This window comes from Papio anubis, chromosome 2 (genome assembly GCF_008728515.1).
Source record: "Papio anubis isolate 15944 chromosome 2, Panubis1.0, whole genome shotgun sequence".
In the NCBI taxonomy this organism is placed as follows: domain Eukaryota; kingdom Metazoa; phylum Chordata; class Mammalia; order Primates; family Cercopithecidae; genus Papio; species Papio anubis.
In genome coordinates, this window is record NC_044977.1 from 33,526,557 (window position 1) to 33,542,306 (window position 15,750).

The 15,750-nt window shown below is 43.4% G+C and overlaps 1 protein-coding gene across 2 annotated transcripts in view; it reads left to right on the forward strand.

Moving 5' to 3' along the window:
* The first annotated feature begins 1,700 nt into the window (after positions 1-1,700).
* GRAMD1C (GRAM domain containing 1C) overlaps positions 1,701-15,750 on the forward strand; it is a 111,241-nt gene continuing 97,191 nt past the window's right edge. Inside the window, exons 1-2 of one of the 2 annotated variants that reach the window (XM_021934070.2) lie at positions 1,701-1,834; positions 13,184-13,330. In XM_021934070.2, coding sequence (XP_021789762.2) covers positions 13,187-13,330 — 144 coding nt within the window. In that variant the 5' untranslated portion in view covers positions 1,701-1,834; positions 13,184-13,186. Of the gene's footprint in view, positions 1,835-7,252; positions 7,373-13,183; positions 13,331-15,750 lie in introns of those variants that run through there. The other variant, XM_021934069.2, reaches the window with a different exon arrangement.

Genomic DNA, 15,750 nt, shown 5'->3' on the forward strand with positions numbered 1-15,750 from the left:
TTTGAGCACCTGGACCAGATACTAGATGTCTGGCAAAAATATGGTCAGAGAGAGTGAGTTTTATAATTCAGTTGCCATTCATTTCCCTGCCTTTCAGCTTACAAATTTCTTGCTCTTGTTTCCTCTCCTGTTCTCTCTGTCCACAACTCCTCTTATTGCAGTTTGGGTGGGTTTCAGGAAGGAACAAAATTAGATACGTATATGTACACACACACACACACACACACGCACACACACACATATTTTAAAAATTTTCCTAGAGATGGGGTCTTGCTGTGATGCCCAGGCTGGTCTTGAACTCCTGGCCTCAAGGAATCCTTTCACCTGAGCCTCCCAAAAGCTAGGATTACAGGCATGACCCCCCTCATTAGGTCTATAAACATATGTTAATGCACCATTTATGGGTTAGCAAAACTAGAAAAAAGTGATAAAAATTAACAATGACATTTCCTAAGGATCTATACTAAAACTAGTCATACTGAACATTTAAAAAATTTGAAAGAGTGAAGTTTGTAAACTCCTTCAAGCTCTTTCTAATAATGAAATGTAAGTTAAAGAGCTGTACCTCAGGAACACTCTACTTAGTGAACGGGCAAAAAGTGGCATACTATCCGTAGTCTGCCTCTGGGCCTCCTTGGGATAAAATAAAGAGGTGACCCTAGGACTGCTGCATGCTTCTGAGCACCCTATCTATTTCCCCAGCACTCATTTCTTCCCCACCACCCCGTCCTTAACTCCAAAATTCCTTCCTTGGTGCGTTGTGGAATTCAGGATCAGACATTAACAAAATCTTCTATAACCTAAGTTCTTTGAGTTTTCTCTGAAAATTCTCTAAAAATCTTTCTTCATCTTGCTCTAACTCAAGGGTGTCCAATCTTTTGGCTTCCCTGGGCTGCATTGGAAGAAGGATTGTCTCAGACCACATATAAAATACACTAACACTAGGCCGGACGTGGTGGCTCATGCCTGTAATCCCAGCACTCTGGGAGGCCGAGGCAGGCGGATTGCCTGAGCTCAGGAATTCGCGATCAGCCTGGGCAACACAGTGAAACCCCATCTCTACTAAAATACAAAAAATTAGCCGGGCGTGGTGGCATGCACCTGTGGTCACAGCTACTAGAGAGGCTGAGGCAGGAGAATTGCTTGAACCTGGGAGGTGGAGGTTGCAGTGAGCCCAGATTGCGCCACTGCACTTCAGCCTGGGTGACACAGCGAGACTCCATCTCAAAATAAAATGAAATAAAATAAAATAAAACAAAATACATTAACACTAATGATAACTGATGACAAAAAAAATCTCCTAATGTTTTCAGAAAGTTTACGAATTTGTGTTGGGCTGCATTCAAAGCTGTCCTAGGCCTCATGTGCCTGTGGGCCACGGGTTGGACAAACGCACTGATACTTGGTTTTCCCCTGAAACTTGACAGGAAACGGCTTTCCTTGAAGCCCTCTCAAGTGGTGTCTGTTTCCTCTCCCACACCGTCATATCACTTGTAACTTCGCATTGATCTGGCCTCCTTTGATCCTGGCCTCCATTGGCCTCCAATCAATAAGGCCTCCATTGATCCTGGCCTCTATCATTCATGCCCTGTGGAGTCATCTCCCTCAGTGAATCAGAGCTGACTGGCCCCAATAGAATGCGGCGTAAATCATAGTCTATAACTTCCAAGCTTAGGTCATAAAAGGCACTGTAGCCTTCACCTTGGTATCCTGGATTACCTGCTCTGAGGAAAGGCACTGCCATGCAATGAGGACTGAAGCAGCTCTGTAGAGACACCCATGTGGAGAGGAATTGAGGTTCCAAACCAATAGCCAGTACCAGGTGCCTGGCCATGTAAGTGAGACACCGTGGAAGTGGATCCCTCAGGCACTATCAGGTCTTCTGATGACTGGATCTCCACATGATTAAGGGCAACCTCTGAAAGCCCATGAACTAGAACTGACCAGCTGAGCTGCTCCACATTCCTGACCCACAGAAACCATGAAATAATTAATGATTATTGTTGTTTTCAGCCACTAAGGTTTTGGGTGATTTGTCACGCAACTATAGTAGCTGGAGCACCAATGGGCCCGAGAAAAAGTGATTGTCTTTTTTCCTGTTACTTCCAGGCTCTTTTCCTTCACTCTTAATACTCTAGCTTTGATTTCATGTCAGAACACTATGCCACCAGTTGCCTTTTCTTATTGGAGTCATCTATAAACTCACAATTCATGTTCCCTTTTTCACTGAAGATTTTTGCTCCTTGCTCATGGTCACTTTCTTCTACACTTCTCCTTCTGTACTTGATGATTTCAACAGCCACTAATGTTATACTGAAACTTTGAACCCGTTAAATAAAGCCCCATTCTGCCCTCCTCATGGCCCCTGGAAACCACCATTCTGCTTTCTTTCTCTGTGAATTTGACTACTCTAGGTACCTCATACAAGTTGAACTAATTTTGTAAAGTTTGCATTCTTTGTTATATGTGACCACATAAGTCTCTGTTCTGTCAGATCAGAAAAAAATAAAAACAGAAGAAGAAAAATACATACAGAAATAAGGAATTATCTTCCAGACTGTGCAGATTGGCTTTCTGTGTGTTGGGTATACCTGTAACACCCAGCCAGGCAATTCATATCTCTGCCTTAGCTGAGCAGAAAGTCAGCCAGGAGTGGAAGTTTAGGGCCTTCTTAGGTCTTTTCTGAGCATGTTCCCAGCTCTGGGGATGGATGTGGCCTTCTGGATATCCAGGAATTTGTGAGTTTTTCAAAGCCCTTATTTCCCAAAGATTCTCATTCCCCAGGTATTCCTGTTAAGCTTTTCAGATTGTCCATTGTTTGCCTGAACTGTTATCCCTTGCCCCAAGTGATACTGGTAATATATTTGTTTTCAAATGTTTTCTTTTATTTTCTTTTTTTCTTTTCTTTTCTTTTCTTTGTGTGTGTGTGTGTGTGTGTGAGACGAGTTTTGCTCTTGCTGCCCAAGCTGGAGTGCAATGGCACTATCTTGGCTCACTGCAACCTACGCCTCCTGGGTTCAAGCGATTCTCCTGCCTCAGCCTCCCGAGTACCTGGGATTACAGGCACCTGCCACCACGCCTGGCTAATTTTTGCATTTTAGTAGAGACAGGGTTTCACCATGATGGTCAGGCTGGTCTTGAACTCCTGACTTCAAACAATCCATCTGCCTTGGCCTCCTAAAGTGCTGGGATTACAAGCATGAGCCATCGCACCCAGCCTCTACACTTCTATTATAAGAGTACTGCATCCCCACAGTCTTGTCAGCAGAATGCGTTTTCAAATTTCTATACTTTTGTCAATCTAATAAGTGAAAAATAGTGTTTCACTGTGGTTTTAATTTCTATGCTATCCTGTGTGAAACTGAGGATCTTTTATATTTTTAAGAGACACTTGCCCGGGTGCGGTGGCTCACGCCTGTAATCCCAGAACTTTGGGAGGCCAAGGACGGTGGATCATGAGGTCAGGAGTTCGAAACCAGCCTGACCAAGATGGTGAAACTCCGTCTCTACTAAAGAAAAAAAAATACAAAAAAGTTAGCTGGGTGTGGTGGTGGGCACCTGTAATCCCAGCTACTCCAGAAGCTGGGACAGGAGAATTGCTTGAACCCAGGAGGTGGAGGTTGCAGTGAACTGAGGTCGTGCCATTGTACTCTAGCCTGGTGACAAGAGCGAAACTCCATCTCAAAGAAAAAAAAAAAGACACTTGTATTTACTTTTTCATGAACTTTCTGACATATACTTTAATAATTTTAACTTGACTGTGGTTTTCCCATATGTTTTTCTGGGAGCTGTTTACGTATTAGTGTGATCTCACTTTAAATACATGACCATTAATCTCAATTAGGCATTTGTGTTGCCCAGCAATGCTACTGTTTTACTATTTTCCTAAAACATTAGTCAGTTCATTCTCCTGTGCTCCTAAGTATTTCATAATTTCTCCTTTCTCTTCAAACTTCTAACAACTTTTCTTCCACATTCACTTTCACCTTATGGTCTATTTCACTGCAAAATATATCAATGCTCTTCAGCCAAAGTCCAGGAGAACCACAGCTGTAGTTGGACAACACTGTATTTATTGACTCATTGCAATGAGGGTGAAAGAACACCATGGAGAACCATGAGGACATCTCAGTGAAAGGGTGTTAGAAAGATCTTACTACAGGATTTAGGTCTGTGTTCAGTGATTTTGCGAGGAGGATTCAAGAAGTGGAGCTTTGTCCCGGATTACATACTGTCAATAAGATGTGGTTATTCGGATTGGGTATCTTGATACCTCTTATCTAGAAGGTAGGTGGAATAAAGTGAAGCTAAAGCTGTGGTTGGGAAAGAGGCAGCAGTCAGTCATATTACTCAGCATAGGGACACAGTCATTTCTGTGGTTTGAATGATGTCCACATTTTTGTCTGTGTTTAGACATGATTACCCAGTGGCCTTCTTTTTGTCTTATTCTATCATGATCATACAGTGGCCTTGCTTAATATTGGTGTTCTGTGACATTTTTTATGTTTAACAGAACACAGTTTATGCAAAGTTTTGCAGAATGAGGATGGAAACCTGTCTTTTATTGATTTATCTTATTAAGTAATTTGTTCTTTAGTATGTCATATATATTTAAGAAATATGCTCATGGCTGGGTGCGGTGGCTCATGCCTGTAATCCCAGCACTTTGGGAGGTTGTGGTGGGTGGATCACTTGAGGCCAGGTGTTTGAAATCAGCCTGACCAACGTGGTGAAAGCCCATCTCTACTAAAAATACAAAAATTAGCCGGGCATGGTGGTGGGCGCCTGTAGTCCCACCTACTCAGGAGGCTGAGGCAGGAGAATTGCTTAAACCCGGGAGGCAGAGGTTACAGTGAGTCAAGATTGTGCCACTGCACTCCAGTCTGGGTGACAGAGCGAGACTCTCTCAAAAAAACAAAAACAAAAACAAAACAAAACAAAAAAGAAATACACTCAGTGTCTGACATTTTGTGGCACTGGATTCAACTCTTTTCCATCTCTTCAACTTTACATTATGATTTTTAAATATATGTAAACAGTAAAAGAATAACTGAATAGTACTATACCCTCCACTTAGGTCCAGTAATAAACATTTTGCTATTTTGTTTTCTCTGTGTATTCATCTTCATGGAAGCATTTGGAAGCAAGCTGCAGACATGGGGATACTTCACTCCTACATACTTAATTTTTTTTTTTTTTTACATCCCCATGGATAACAGGGAACTCCTAAATATTTTAGTGTGAGTTTTCTAATAATAAAGACACCCTGCAACATAGTCACAAATTATTATTATTATTTATTATTATTATTTGAGACGGAGTTTCACTCTTGTTCCCAGGCTGGAGTGCAATGGCCCAATCTCGGCTCCCTGCAACCTCCACTTCCCAGGTTCAAGCGATTCTCCTGCCTTAGCCTCCCAAGTATCTGGGATTACAGGTGCTCACCACCACGCCCGACTACTTTTTGTATTTTTAGTAGAGACAGAGTTTCACTATGTTGGTCAGGGTGGTCTAAAACTCCTGACCTCAGGTGATCCTACCATCTCAGCCTCCCAAAGTGCTGGGATTACAGGCATGAGCCACCACGCGCGCTCTCTCTCTCTCTCGTTCTTTCTTCTCTCTCTCTTTCTTTCTTTCTCTTTTTCTCTTTTCTGGAGATGGGGCCCCGCTATGTTGCCAGGCTGGTCTTGAACTCCTGGACACAAGCAACCCTCCCACCTTAGTCTCCCAAAGTGCTGGAATTACAGGAGTGAACCACTGTGCCTGGCCTAGAATGTCTTTTTTATAGCTGTTTGGTTGGGAACTCTGAACCCCAAATATCTGAGACAGGTCTCAGTTAATTTAGAAAATTTATTTTGCCAAGGTTAAGGACACACCTGTGACACAGTCTCAGGAAGTCCCAGTGACATGTGCCCAAGGTGGTTGGGGTACAGCTTGCTTTTATATATTTTGGGCAGACCTAATACATCAATCAACACATGTAAGATTTACATTGTTTCAATCTGGAAGGGGAGACAACTCCAAGGGGGAGAAGGGGGGGCTTTCAGGTCATTGGTACATTTACAATTTTTCTGATTTGCAATTGGTTGAAAGAGTTATTATTGACTGGGAGCTGTTGCCTGCACGTGTAATCCCAGCACTTTGGGAGGCCGAAGCGGGCAGACTGCTTGAGTCCAGGAGTTCAAGACCAGCCTGGGCAACATGGCGAAAACCTGTCTCAACAAACAAACAAACAAGTAGTTAAGCATGGTGGCACGCGCCAGTAGTCCCAGCTACTCGAGAGGCTGAGGTGTGAGGATTGGTTGACTCTGGGAGGTGGAGGTTGCAGTGAGCAGAGATTGCACCACTGCACTCCAGCTGAGATAACAGAACCAGAACCTGTCTCAAAAGAAAAAAAAAAAGTTATGAACAGTAGAAAGGAATGTCTGGGTTACAATAAGGGGTTGTAGAGACCAAGGTTTTATCATGCAGATGCAGCCTCCAAGTAGCAGGCTTCCGAGGGAATAGATGATAAATATTTCTTATCAGACTTAAGGTCTGTGTTGATGTTAATAAGGCACGTCCAATCCCCTCTTTCATCATGGCCTGAACTAGATTTTCAGGTTAAATCTGGAATGCTCTTGGCCAAGAGGAGAGGTCCATTTAGATGGCTGTGGGGAGTCTTAGCATTTTATTTTTAGTTTACAGAACCAAGAATCTGCAATACTTACAGCAGTTAATCAGTAATTTCAATCCTTTATTGGAAGGACCAAGAGTTTCCTGGCCTGGCACGGTGGCTCACGCCTGTAATCCCAGCACTTTGGGAGGCCGAGGCGAGCAGATTGCCTAAGGTAGGGAGTTCGAGACCAGCCTGACCGACATGGTGAAACCTCGTCTCTACTAAAAATATAAAAATTAGCCGGCCGTGGTAGCAGGCGCCTGTAATCACAGCTACTCGGGAGGCTGAGGCAGGGGAATCGCTTGAACTGGGAGGCGGAGGTTGCAGTTAGCCTTGGCACTCCATCCAGCCTGAGCAACAAGAGAGAAACTCCGTCTCAAAAAAAAAAAAAAAAGTTTCCCGAGCAATTCACGTTTTCGTACATCGGGGCAGGGTACGCCATTTCCTGGGAGGCACAGGAGTTTGTGGTTGGGAATAGGTAAGGCTCCTTGTGACCCCTAGAAAGACAAGCCTCCAGGCTAACCCAGTAACACCCTCGTCAGGAGTCCTTCACGGCCACCGGAGGGCGCAAGGAGCTGCGGCTGGAAGTACTCGGAGGGCCGGCGGAGAAGGCGCGCGGAGTCCGTAGCTCGCAGCGCGCGCTGGAGGTGGGCGCGGGGCGGTGCCGCGGCGGCGCAGGGAGCCGCGATGGAGGGCGCTCCGACTGTCCGCCAGGTAAGCGGGCCTCGCTGGGGTAGGTTCCCATCGGTGGCTTTACCCGACCTTTTCTCACGGTGATTGCTTGAACCTTCTCAGATTACAGTTAATTCCTCCCTTCCCTTTCCTTCGTGCTCTTGGGAGTAATGTGGAAAGTTGTTACGCAGGAAACGGTTTCCAGTGCCTCTGCGAGCGCTTTCCCTACGGGCGGTGGTGGGGACATCTGCTTCCCTGTGGGCGTTGAGGGCTTGAATTTGATCCCGAAATGTCCTGGTGCGGATGTCTCAGTCCCAGGCCCCTTGGGTCAGGCCCCATGGTCGTGATTCTGACCCAGTGTCACGTTTTTCCAGCCTCGTCCCCTTCTTTTCATTCTCAGCCCTGTTACAAGCGTCCGGATAGTTTAAATCACTGTGCTGTCAGCCAAGTTTTGATTTCAACTAGTCTAGTTTTGTCATTTGTTTACTACTTTACTTGACAAAAGCGTTCTTATTAATATTCAGGATGAAACCCCGCTTTTATTGGAGGGGCGCCTGCGTTTCTGAACACCTCCTGCTACATTGGTTTGTGTGTATATATTTTACTTTTAGAGAACTGCGGTCAGTGCTATATCTTTTGAAGAGCATTGTGGTTTACAGATTGGTGGAGGTACACAAATAATTGTTGAATGAACAAGTGAATGAGTGTGTTATTTCACTTGATTTGAAAAACATTACTATGAAATAGTCAAGCTGGATATTCATGAACCCAATCAGTCACGGATTCAATTATGCCCCTGGCACTGGGTGTTTGGGATTAGATGGTGATTAACACAGACGTGATCCCTGCTCTTAATAAGCTTACTGTCTAGACTCGAGATAAAATTATTTCCTCTATTGTAGAGTTAAGGAACAGATGTACAGAGATTGACTTTGCTAAGGACCACACGGGTAATAAGGCAGAGAGACAGGAATCTATTGTAGCCACCCCAGAAAGCCAGAATGGACCCCCACCCCAAATTTGATTCAGGTGTAGAAACTGATGATGCCACACACACACCATGAGGCTGGAGTGCAGTGGCGCCATCTCGGCTCACTGCAAGCTCTGCCTCCCGGGTTCACGCCATTCTCCTGCCTCAGCCTCCCCAGTATCTGGGACTACAGGCGCCCGCCACCACGCCTGGCTAATTTTTTGTGTTTTTAGTAGAGACGGGGTTTCACCGTGTTAGCCAGGATGGTCTCGATCTCCTGACCTCGTGAACCGTCCGCCTCGGCCTCCCAAAGTGCTGGGATTACAGGCTTGAGCCACCACCGCTCCCGGCCCTGAAAAAATCTTTTACTTACATAATTAAGGTCTCTGGGGAGAGCAAGACAGGCCTCTCAAGCAGCACCCAAATGGCTTCAGAGAGCCTCAGGAAAAAACTGGCTCCATGTCTTTTTTTCTGGTTAGGGTTAGGGAGTGGGGCCAGGGTGAGAGGTCCAGTATGCAGACAGGGGATTGCTTGAATTTCCCACCCAAGATGAAGGAAGGAGCACCCAGACTTTCTTATCACTTACCCAGATGAGGTACAGAAGAGGAGGAGGGAGGGGTGAGGCAAACAAAGTAGACTGAGACTGGTAATAATTTACCCTTGATGTTTGATGACTGACATGAACCATCTGAATTTGAATTTGACTTTAAGTAAGCCATTGCGGCCCAGTGCAGTGGCTCATGCCTGTACTTCTAGCACTTTGGGAGGTCAAGGCAGAAAGAAGTATCTCTTGAGGACAGGAATTTGAGACTAGCCTGGGCAACATAGCAAGACCCTGTATCTAAAAAAAAAAAAAAGAAAAGAAAAATTAACCAGGCATGGTTGTGTGGCACCTGTAGTCCTAGCTATTTGGGAGGCTGAGATAGGAAGATCACTTGAGCACAGGAGGTTGAGACTGCAGTAACCCCTGTTTGTGCCATTGCACTCCAGCCTGGGTGACAGAGACCAAATAATTTTCAGAAATTTAACCAAGGTGGTAGGCCTTACACTATGTGTGGCGCAATGGCCCATCCTCCTTTTGTGAGCTCCTTTGTGAGTGTGTCAAAAGACTGTCCTCAGAGGAGGATGTCATCAATGGAATGTTATACTTGTGCTCCTGGGGAAAATTTGGTGCAATTAAGATTTTTCCTGTAAAGGTTGCGTATGAGGGCAAAACTGTGTACTCTGTGGTTAGCCAGCTAAAGAGATATTGTGTCTCTCTGGAGGTGAAGACCAACTATGGCTGAGGAGGTGTTGAAAGAGACACTGAACAGAACATATTAGCCAAATCTATCACAGCAAAATATTTACTAGTTGTGGACTGAATAGTCAGTAATTTCAATAATATTGGGTATAGGGCCCTTCCTGGGTAAAATGACATCATGGAGGATGTGGTAATGAACCATGAGGCACCATTCATTCTTACTAAGTTTAACAGGCCAAATTGGGCTGTTAAATGGAGAAGCAGTAGGAATAGTTACTTTCTCACGAAGTAGGTGGTTTTTTTTTTTTTTTTTTTTTTTTGGTGAGATGGAGTCTCGCACTGTTGCCCAGGCTGGAGTGTAGTGGCATGGTCTCCCCTCACTGCAACCTCCACCACCTGGGTTCAAGCAATTCTCCTGCCTCAACCTCCCAAGTAGCTGGGATTACAGGCACGTACCACCACGCCCGGCTAATTTTGTATTTTTTTTTTAGTAGAGATGGGGGTTTAACCATGTTGGTCAGGCTGGTCTCGAACTCCTGACCTCGTGATCCGCCCGGCTTGGCCTCCCAAAGTGCTGGGATAACAGGTGTGAGCCACCGTGCCTGGCCGAAGTAGGTCTTACATAACAAGTTTCAGTCTTTGAAGGCCCTGTTTTGTTTTATATTGGATTGTATAATTTTAACTGGGCATTGAGAGTGGCGGTCCACAGGGTCTCACTGTTTTGTTTGTTTTGAGACAGAGTCTTGCTCTGTCACCTGGGCTGGAGTAAAATGGTTCAATCACAACTTACTGTGATCTCCAGCTCTTGGACTCAGGCAATCCTCCCACCTCAGCCTCCCAAATAGCTAGGACTACATGTGTGTGCCGCTATGCCAGACTAATCTTTAAACATTTTGTAGAGGGGGGTCCTTGCTATATTACCCAGCTTGTTCTCCATACTCTTGGCCTCAAGTGATCCCCCTGCCTCAGTCTACCAAAGTGTTGGGATTATACGTGTGAGCCAACATACCCAGCCTGTGGTCCCACTTCGTTGAAAGTCAATTTGTAAGCTCTAAAGACTTGATTTAAATTTAGTTTATTACTAATTGGGACAGAGTGTCCGTGGCCACAGTAGGATATTTTAGGGCAATGTATACCACGATCAGTGGAGTATTTAGGCAAAGGAATAGTTCGGATGGTTAAAATGAGGCATACCTATTTGTTGTCTATTTTTTGTTGAATAACTCCTAAGATTGTAGGGGATACCTTGTTTAAATTTAGTGGGAACTCCAGTTATAACTGTAATTTGAGACCCAATATTGATTAAAGCCATGAAGATTTGCCATTTGCTGCATTTTAGCAGATGTTGAAGTTAACTTAGAACCTATGTTGTAGAGGCACAAAAGCCAGTCTTTTATCTTTTATTATATAAATTATTTTAATAAATTCTGTATGTTTTATTAGATCAATTTATGGACTTCAGTTTCAGGGTTTTTTTGTTTTTTTTTTTTTTGCTGTTGTATGTTTCCTTCCCTTCTATCCATGTTTGTTGGTTTCTCCCTCTCTTTCTGGAGGTTGCTGGATATACTTCAGGTGGAGGAGGTCCTCTCTACCCTCTCATGTTTACGAATTTCTTTCTCCAGAGAGCCTCAAATCAGTAGCATCATGGTTAGGGGCTTCCCCCTTGGCAATGGTTATTTATAGGGTTTAAGAACCTCAAGTTTGGCCAGGTGCAGTGGCTCATGCCTGTAATCCTAGCACTTTGGGAGGCTGAGGCGGGCTGATCACGTGACATCAGGAGTTTGTGACCAGCCTGGCCAACATGGTGAAACCCCATCTCTACTAAAAATATAAAAATTAGCCGGGTGAGGTGGTACACGCTTGTAATCCCAGCTACTCGGGAGGCTGAGGCAGGAAAATCGCTTGAACCTGGGAGGTAGAGGTTGCAGTGAGCCGAGATCGTGTCACTACACTGGAGCCTGGGCGACAGAGTGAGACTCTGTCTCAAAAAGGAAAGAAAAGAAAAGAACCTCAAGCTTAAGTGGAGCAGCAGCAGCAGCAGCAGAGGTATTTAAGGATCCTGGTTCGCCATACGCTGTTTTTTTTTTTTTTTTGGTGGTGGTGGTGTTTGTTTGAGACAGGGTTTTGCTTTGCCGGCCAGGCTGGAGTGCTGTAGCATGATCGTGGCTTACTGCAGTCTTGACCTCCCAGGCTCAGGAAATCCTCCCACCTCAGCCTTCTGAACAGCTGGGGCCATAGGCACCTACCACCATGCCTGGCAAATTTTTTGATTTTTTTTTGTAGAGACAGGGTCTCACTATGTTGCCCAGGCTGGTCTCAAACTCCTGGGCTCAAGAGTTCCTCCTGCCTCAGCCTCCCAAAGTGCTGGGATTACAGGCATGAGTCACTGTGCCTGGCCCATATGCTTTTATGATTTTATGACTACTCCTCCTTACTCCCCTACTCCATATTCTCTTTTTTCTTTTTTTAACTCCCTGATGAGTGCTCTTACTTGAGCAATTGCCCAATGAGCCAATATTTTTTTGAGATAGAGTCTGGCTCTGTCACCCAGGCTGGTGTGCAGTGGTGTGATCTCAACCCACTACAACCTTCTCCTCCCGGGTTCAAGCAATTCTCCTGCCTCAGCCTCTGAGTAGCTGGGACTACAGGCCACCATGCCTGGCTAATTTTTTGTATTTTTTAGCAGAGACAGGGTTTCATTATGTTGGCCAGGCTGGTCTTGAACTCCTGGCCTCAAGTGATCTCAAAGTGTTGGATTACAGGCATGAGCCACCTCGCACAGCTGACACATCTTACTCATTTGTTTAAACTCCATTGTTTGTATAAATCAGAGCTTATTTACTAATTTTTCTATTGATGGACAGTGAGGTTATTTCCACTTTCGTAGTATTAACAAACATTCTTGACTCTGTATATTAAATTGCTGCATTGCAGTGTATGTCTATCTTCTTTCCTACTGGGCTTTGCAAATTGTTCTCCAAAATAGTTGTACAAATGGACACTCCCATTACATTGTATTTTTATGATTTATTATTACTCTAGCAGACTGTGCACTTCTGGAGACTGAGGAATTTGTTTTATTCATCTTTGTATCCCTAGTGCCAACCAAGCTATCTAGCACATAATAGTAGTTGGAAAATCTTTGTTTCATGTATAAATGTATGAAGTTGGCTGGGTGAGGTGGCTCATGCCTATAATCCCAGTATTTTGGGAGGCTGAGGCAGGAGGATTGCTTGAGCCTAAGAGTTTGAGGTCACCCTGGGCAACATAGTGAGACCTTGCTTTTACAAAAAAAAAAAAAATAGCTGGACATAGTGGTGTGCACCTGTAGTGCGAGCTACTCAAGAGGCTGAGGAAGGAGGATTGCTTTGGCCCAGGAGTTCGAAGCTGCAGTAAGCTATGATTGGGCCACTATACTCAAGTCTGGGTGAAAGAGGAGACCCTGTCTCTAAAGAAAATAATAATAAAAAATAAAGTAAATATATAACTATATGAACTATTGAAGCAAAAACATATTTATTACTGTCTTTTAAATGTTGTCCTTTTAAAATTAATGTATATGTTGTGAACATTAGCTTTTTTCTTTTTAAAATGGTCATTTCTCAATAAATAATTTACATGGTTTGATATTTGTTTCCAGGTGATGAATGAAAGGGATTCAAGCCTTGCCGCTGAGTTACAGGAAGATGTAGAGGAAAATCTTAGTCCAACTGTGGAAGAGAATAATGTGGTAGTTAAAAAACAGGGGCCAAATTTACATAATTGGAGTGGTGACTGGAGCTTTTGGGTAATTTCTTTTTTTACATCTTTATTTTAATCTTGAATGCAAATTTTCTTTAAATCTGCAAGAAGTCATATTTGTAAAATTTCCTTCTTAGCTTCTAAATTTTAGATGTTTCAGTTTTAGTCCAGAGTCCTGAAGACATTTCTGATTATACTGTTCTTTGACCACTAGAATGCACTGTAGTCTGGTTTGATGGAATGGAATTATCTGCTTCAATTTCCTTGTGTGAAAACTACACCACGGAAGTGGATTCCACTTACGCTGTAGCTCACTGTATTGTCAAGAGACTAATGTTATACAGAAACCATATTTCTAAGTGTTGATGAGAAGCCAGCTATTTGATATAATTTTGATTTAAAAAATTCATTCCTGTGCCTAAAGAAAGTTTAGCAATGTTCAACCTATAGTGTATAATGACTGTAAGATGGTTTTAAAGTTAGAAGCTACGCATTGTTTCCATTGTGTTCACTCAGTTGTGTAATCTGGATGTGCTTCAGGTTTCCTCACTGTAAAATGAGACTACTGCTTGTTGATTACGCACATTAAGATCTTAGAGTCTTTTTGGAAGAACAACACTTCTGTATGTTACAAATGCTAACATTTATTATATTAAAGAACTCATTCTAAGTCTAGCAATTCCTATGAGAGTTATGAACTGTTTGATAGAATCTGGTATGATACAACTATAAGTGAAAATTGTATAGGATGGTAAGGCCTGTATAGTTCCAATTAGTTCATTAGAAAGCTGATCTCTTGGCTTGGTGTGATAGCTCATGCCTGTAATCCCAGCACTTTGGGAGGCTGAGGTGGGCAGATTGCTTGAGCCCAGGAGTTTGAGACCAGCCTGGGCAACATGGCAAAACCCAGTCTCTACAAACAAACAAACTAACAAAAATTAGCCAGGTGTAGTGGCACATGCCTACAGGCTACATCCCAGAGAGAGACCCTGACTAAAAAAAAAAAAAAAAAAAAAAAAGCTCATCTTTTGAGGATTAGATATCCTTGGTAGCAGATTTTCTTATAAGTTTAGAGTAGGCCAAAAAAAGATTCATTAACAGTTTATAAAGATTAGTACAAGTACCATCATTCTGTTCATAATTAGCAGTTCAGTTCATTGAATCTTAAGTTATTGAATCTTAATATGACTAAATGGTTTTGATTTCCTATTAAGAAACAGACATCATAAGTTTTTTTGAACTGTATTCCTTATTTTTATTTATTTATTTTTTTGAGATGGAGTCTTGCTCTGTCACCCAGGCTGGAGTGCAGTGGTACGATCTTGGCTCACTGCCAGCTCCGCTTCCCAGGTTCATGCCATTCTCCTGCCTCAGCCTCCCCAGCAGCTGGGACCACAGGCGCCTGCCACCATGCCCAGCTAATTTTTTGTATTTTTAGTAGAGATGGGGTTTCACTGTGTTAGCCAGGATGGTCTTGATCTCCTGACCTCGTGATCTGCCCGCCTTGGCCTCCCAAAGTGCTGGGATTACAGGTGTGAGCCACTGCACCCGGCTTGAACTGTATTCTAGGGAAAATATTTAATTGCTAAGAAATATATGAAAATAACAACACATCCTAAAAAAAGTCATCTCTATTGACTATTATTTTTGATCACATTTAGAAAAAGTTTCTGACAATATTGTAGTTTTATGACCTTTACGCACTAATTTTTTTTTTTTTTTTTTTTGAGACAGAGTTTCGCTCTTGTCACCCAGGCTGGAGTGCAATGGTGTGATCTCCAGTCATTGCAACCTCCGCCTCCTGGGTTCAAGTGATTCTCCAACCTCAGCCTCCCAAGTAACTGGGATTACAGGTGCCCGCGACCACACCCGGCTAATTTTTGTATTTTTAGTAGAGACAGGGTTTCATCATGTTGGCCAGGCTGGTCTTGAACTCCCGACCTCAGGTGATCCGTCTGCCTCAACCTCCCAAAGTGCTGGGATTACAGGCGTGAGCCACTGCGGCCGGCCCCTGCCCTGATTTTTTTTTTATAGCTTACGTTATAGATTGGGGAACCTTCATAGGTTTAAGGACTATCTGCAGGGCTAAGTAGTTACTATGATTACTATTGAGGTAGTTACTGTGATTACTAGTGACAGACTTAAAGCAAGAAAAATGGTAATGCAAGAAAAGGAAAAAGCAAAGGAATGAGAGAATTTAGAAATAGGAGAGAAAAAAAGAGGGATGTGTTCTAGATCCTTGCTACTAAAGGTATAGTATGGGGGCCAGCAGATTTGGCATCATCTGATGGCAAATCAGAATTTTGGGCCCAACCTCAGACTTAGTGGATCACAATCTTCATTTTTCACAAGATTTTTAGGTGATTTACATTTACATTAAAGTTTGAGAAGCACTGATTTAGAGTGTCAGAGGTTTACTTTGGCTCAGTTTGGGCCCCTAAGCTGATTACACACACTTTATTTTAA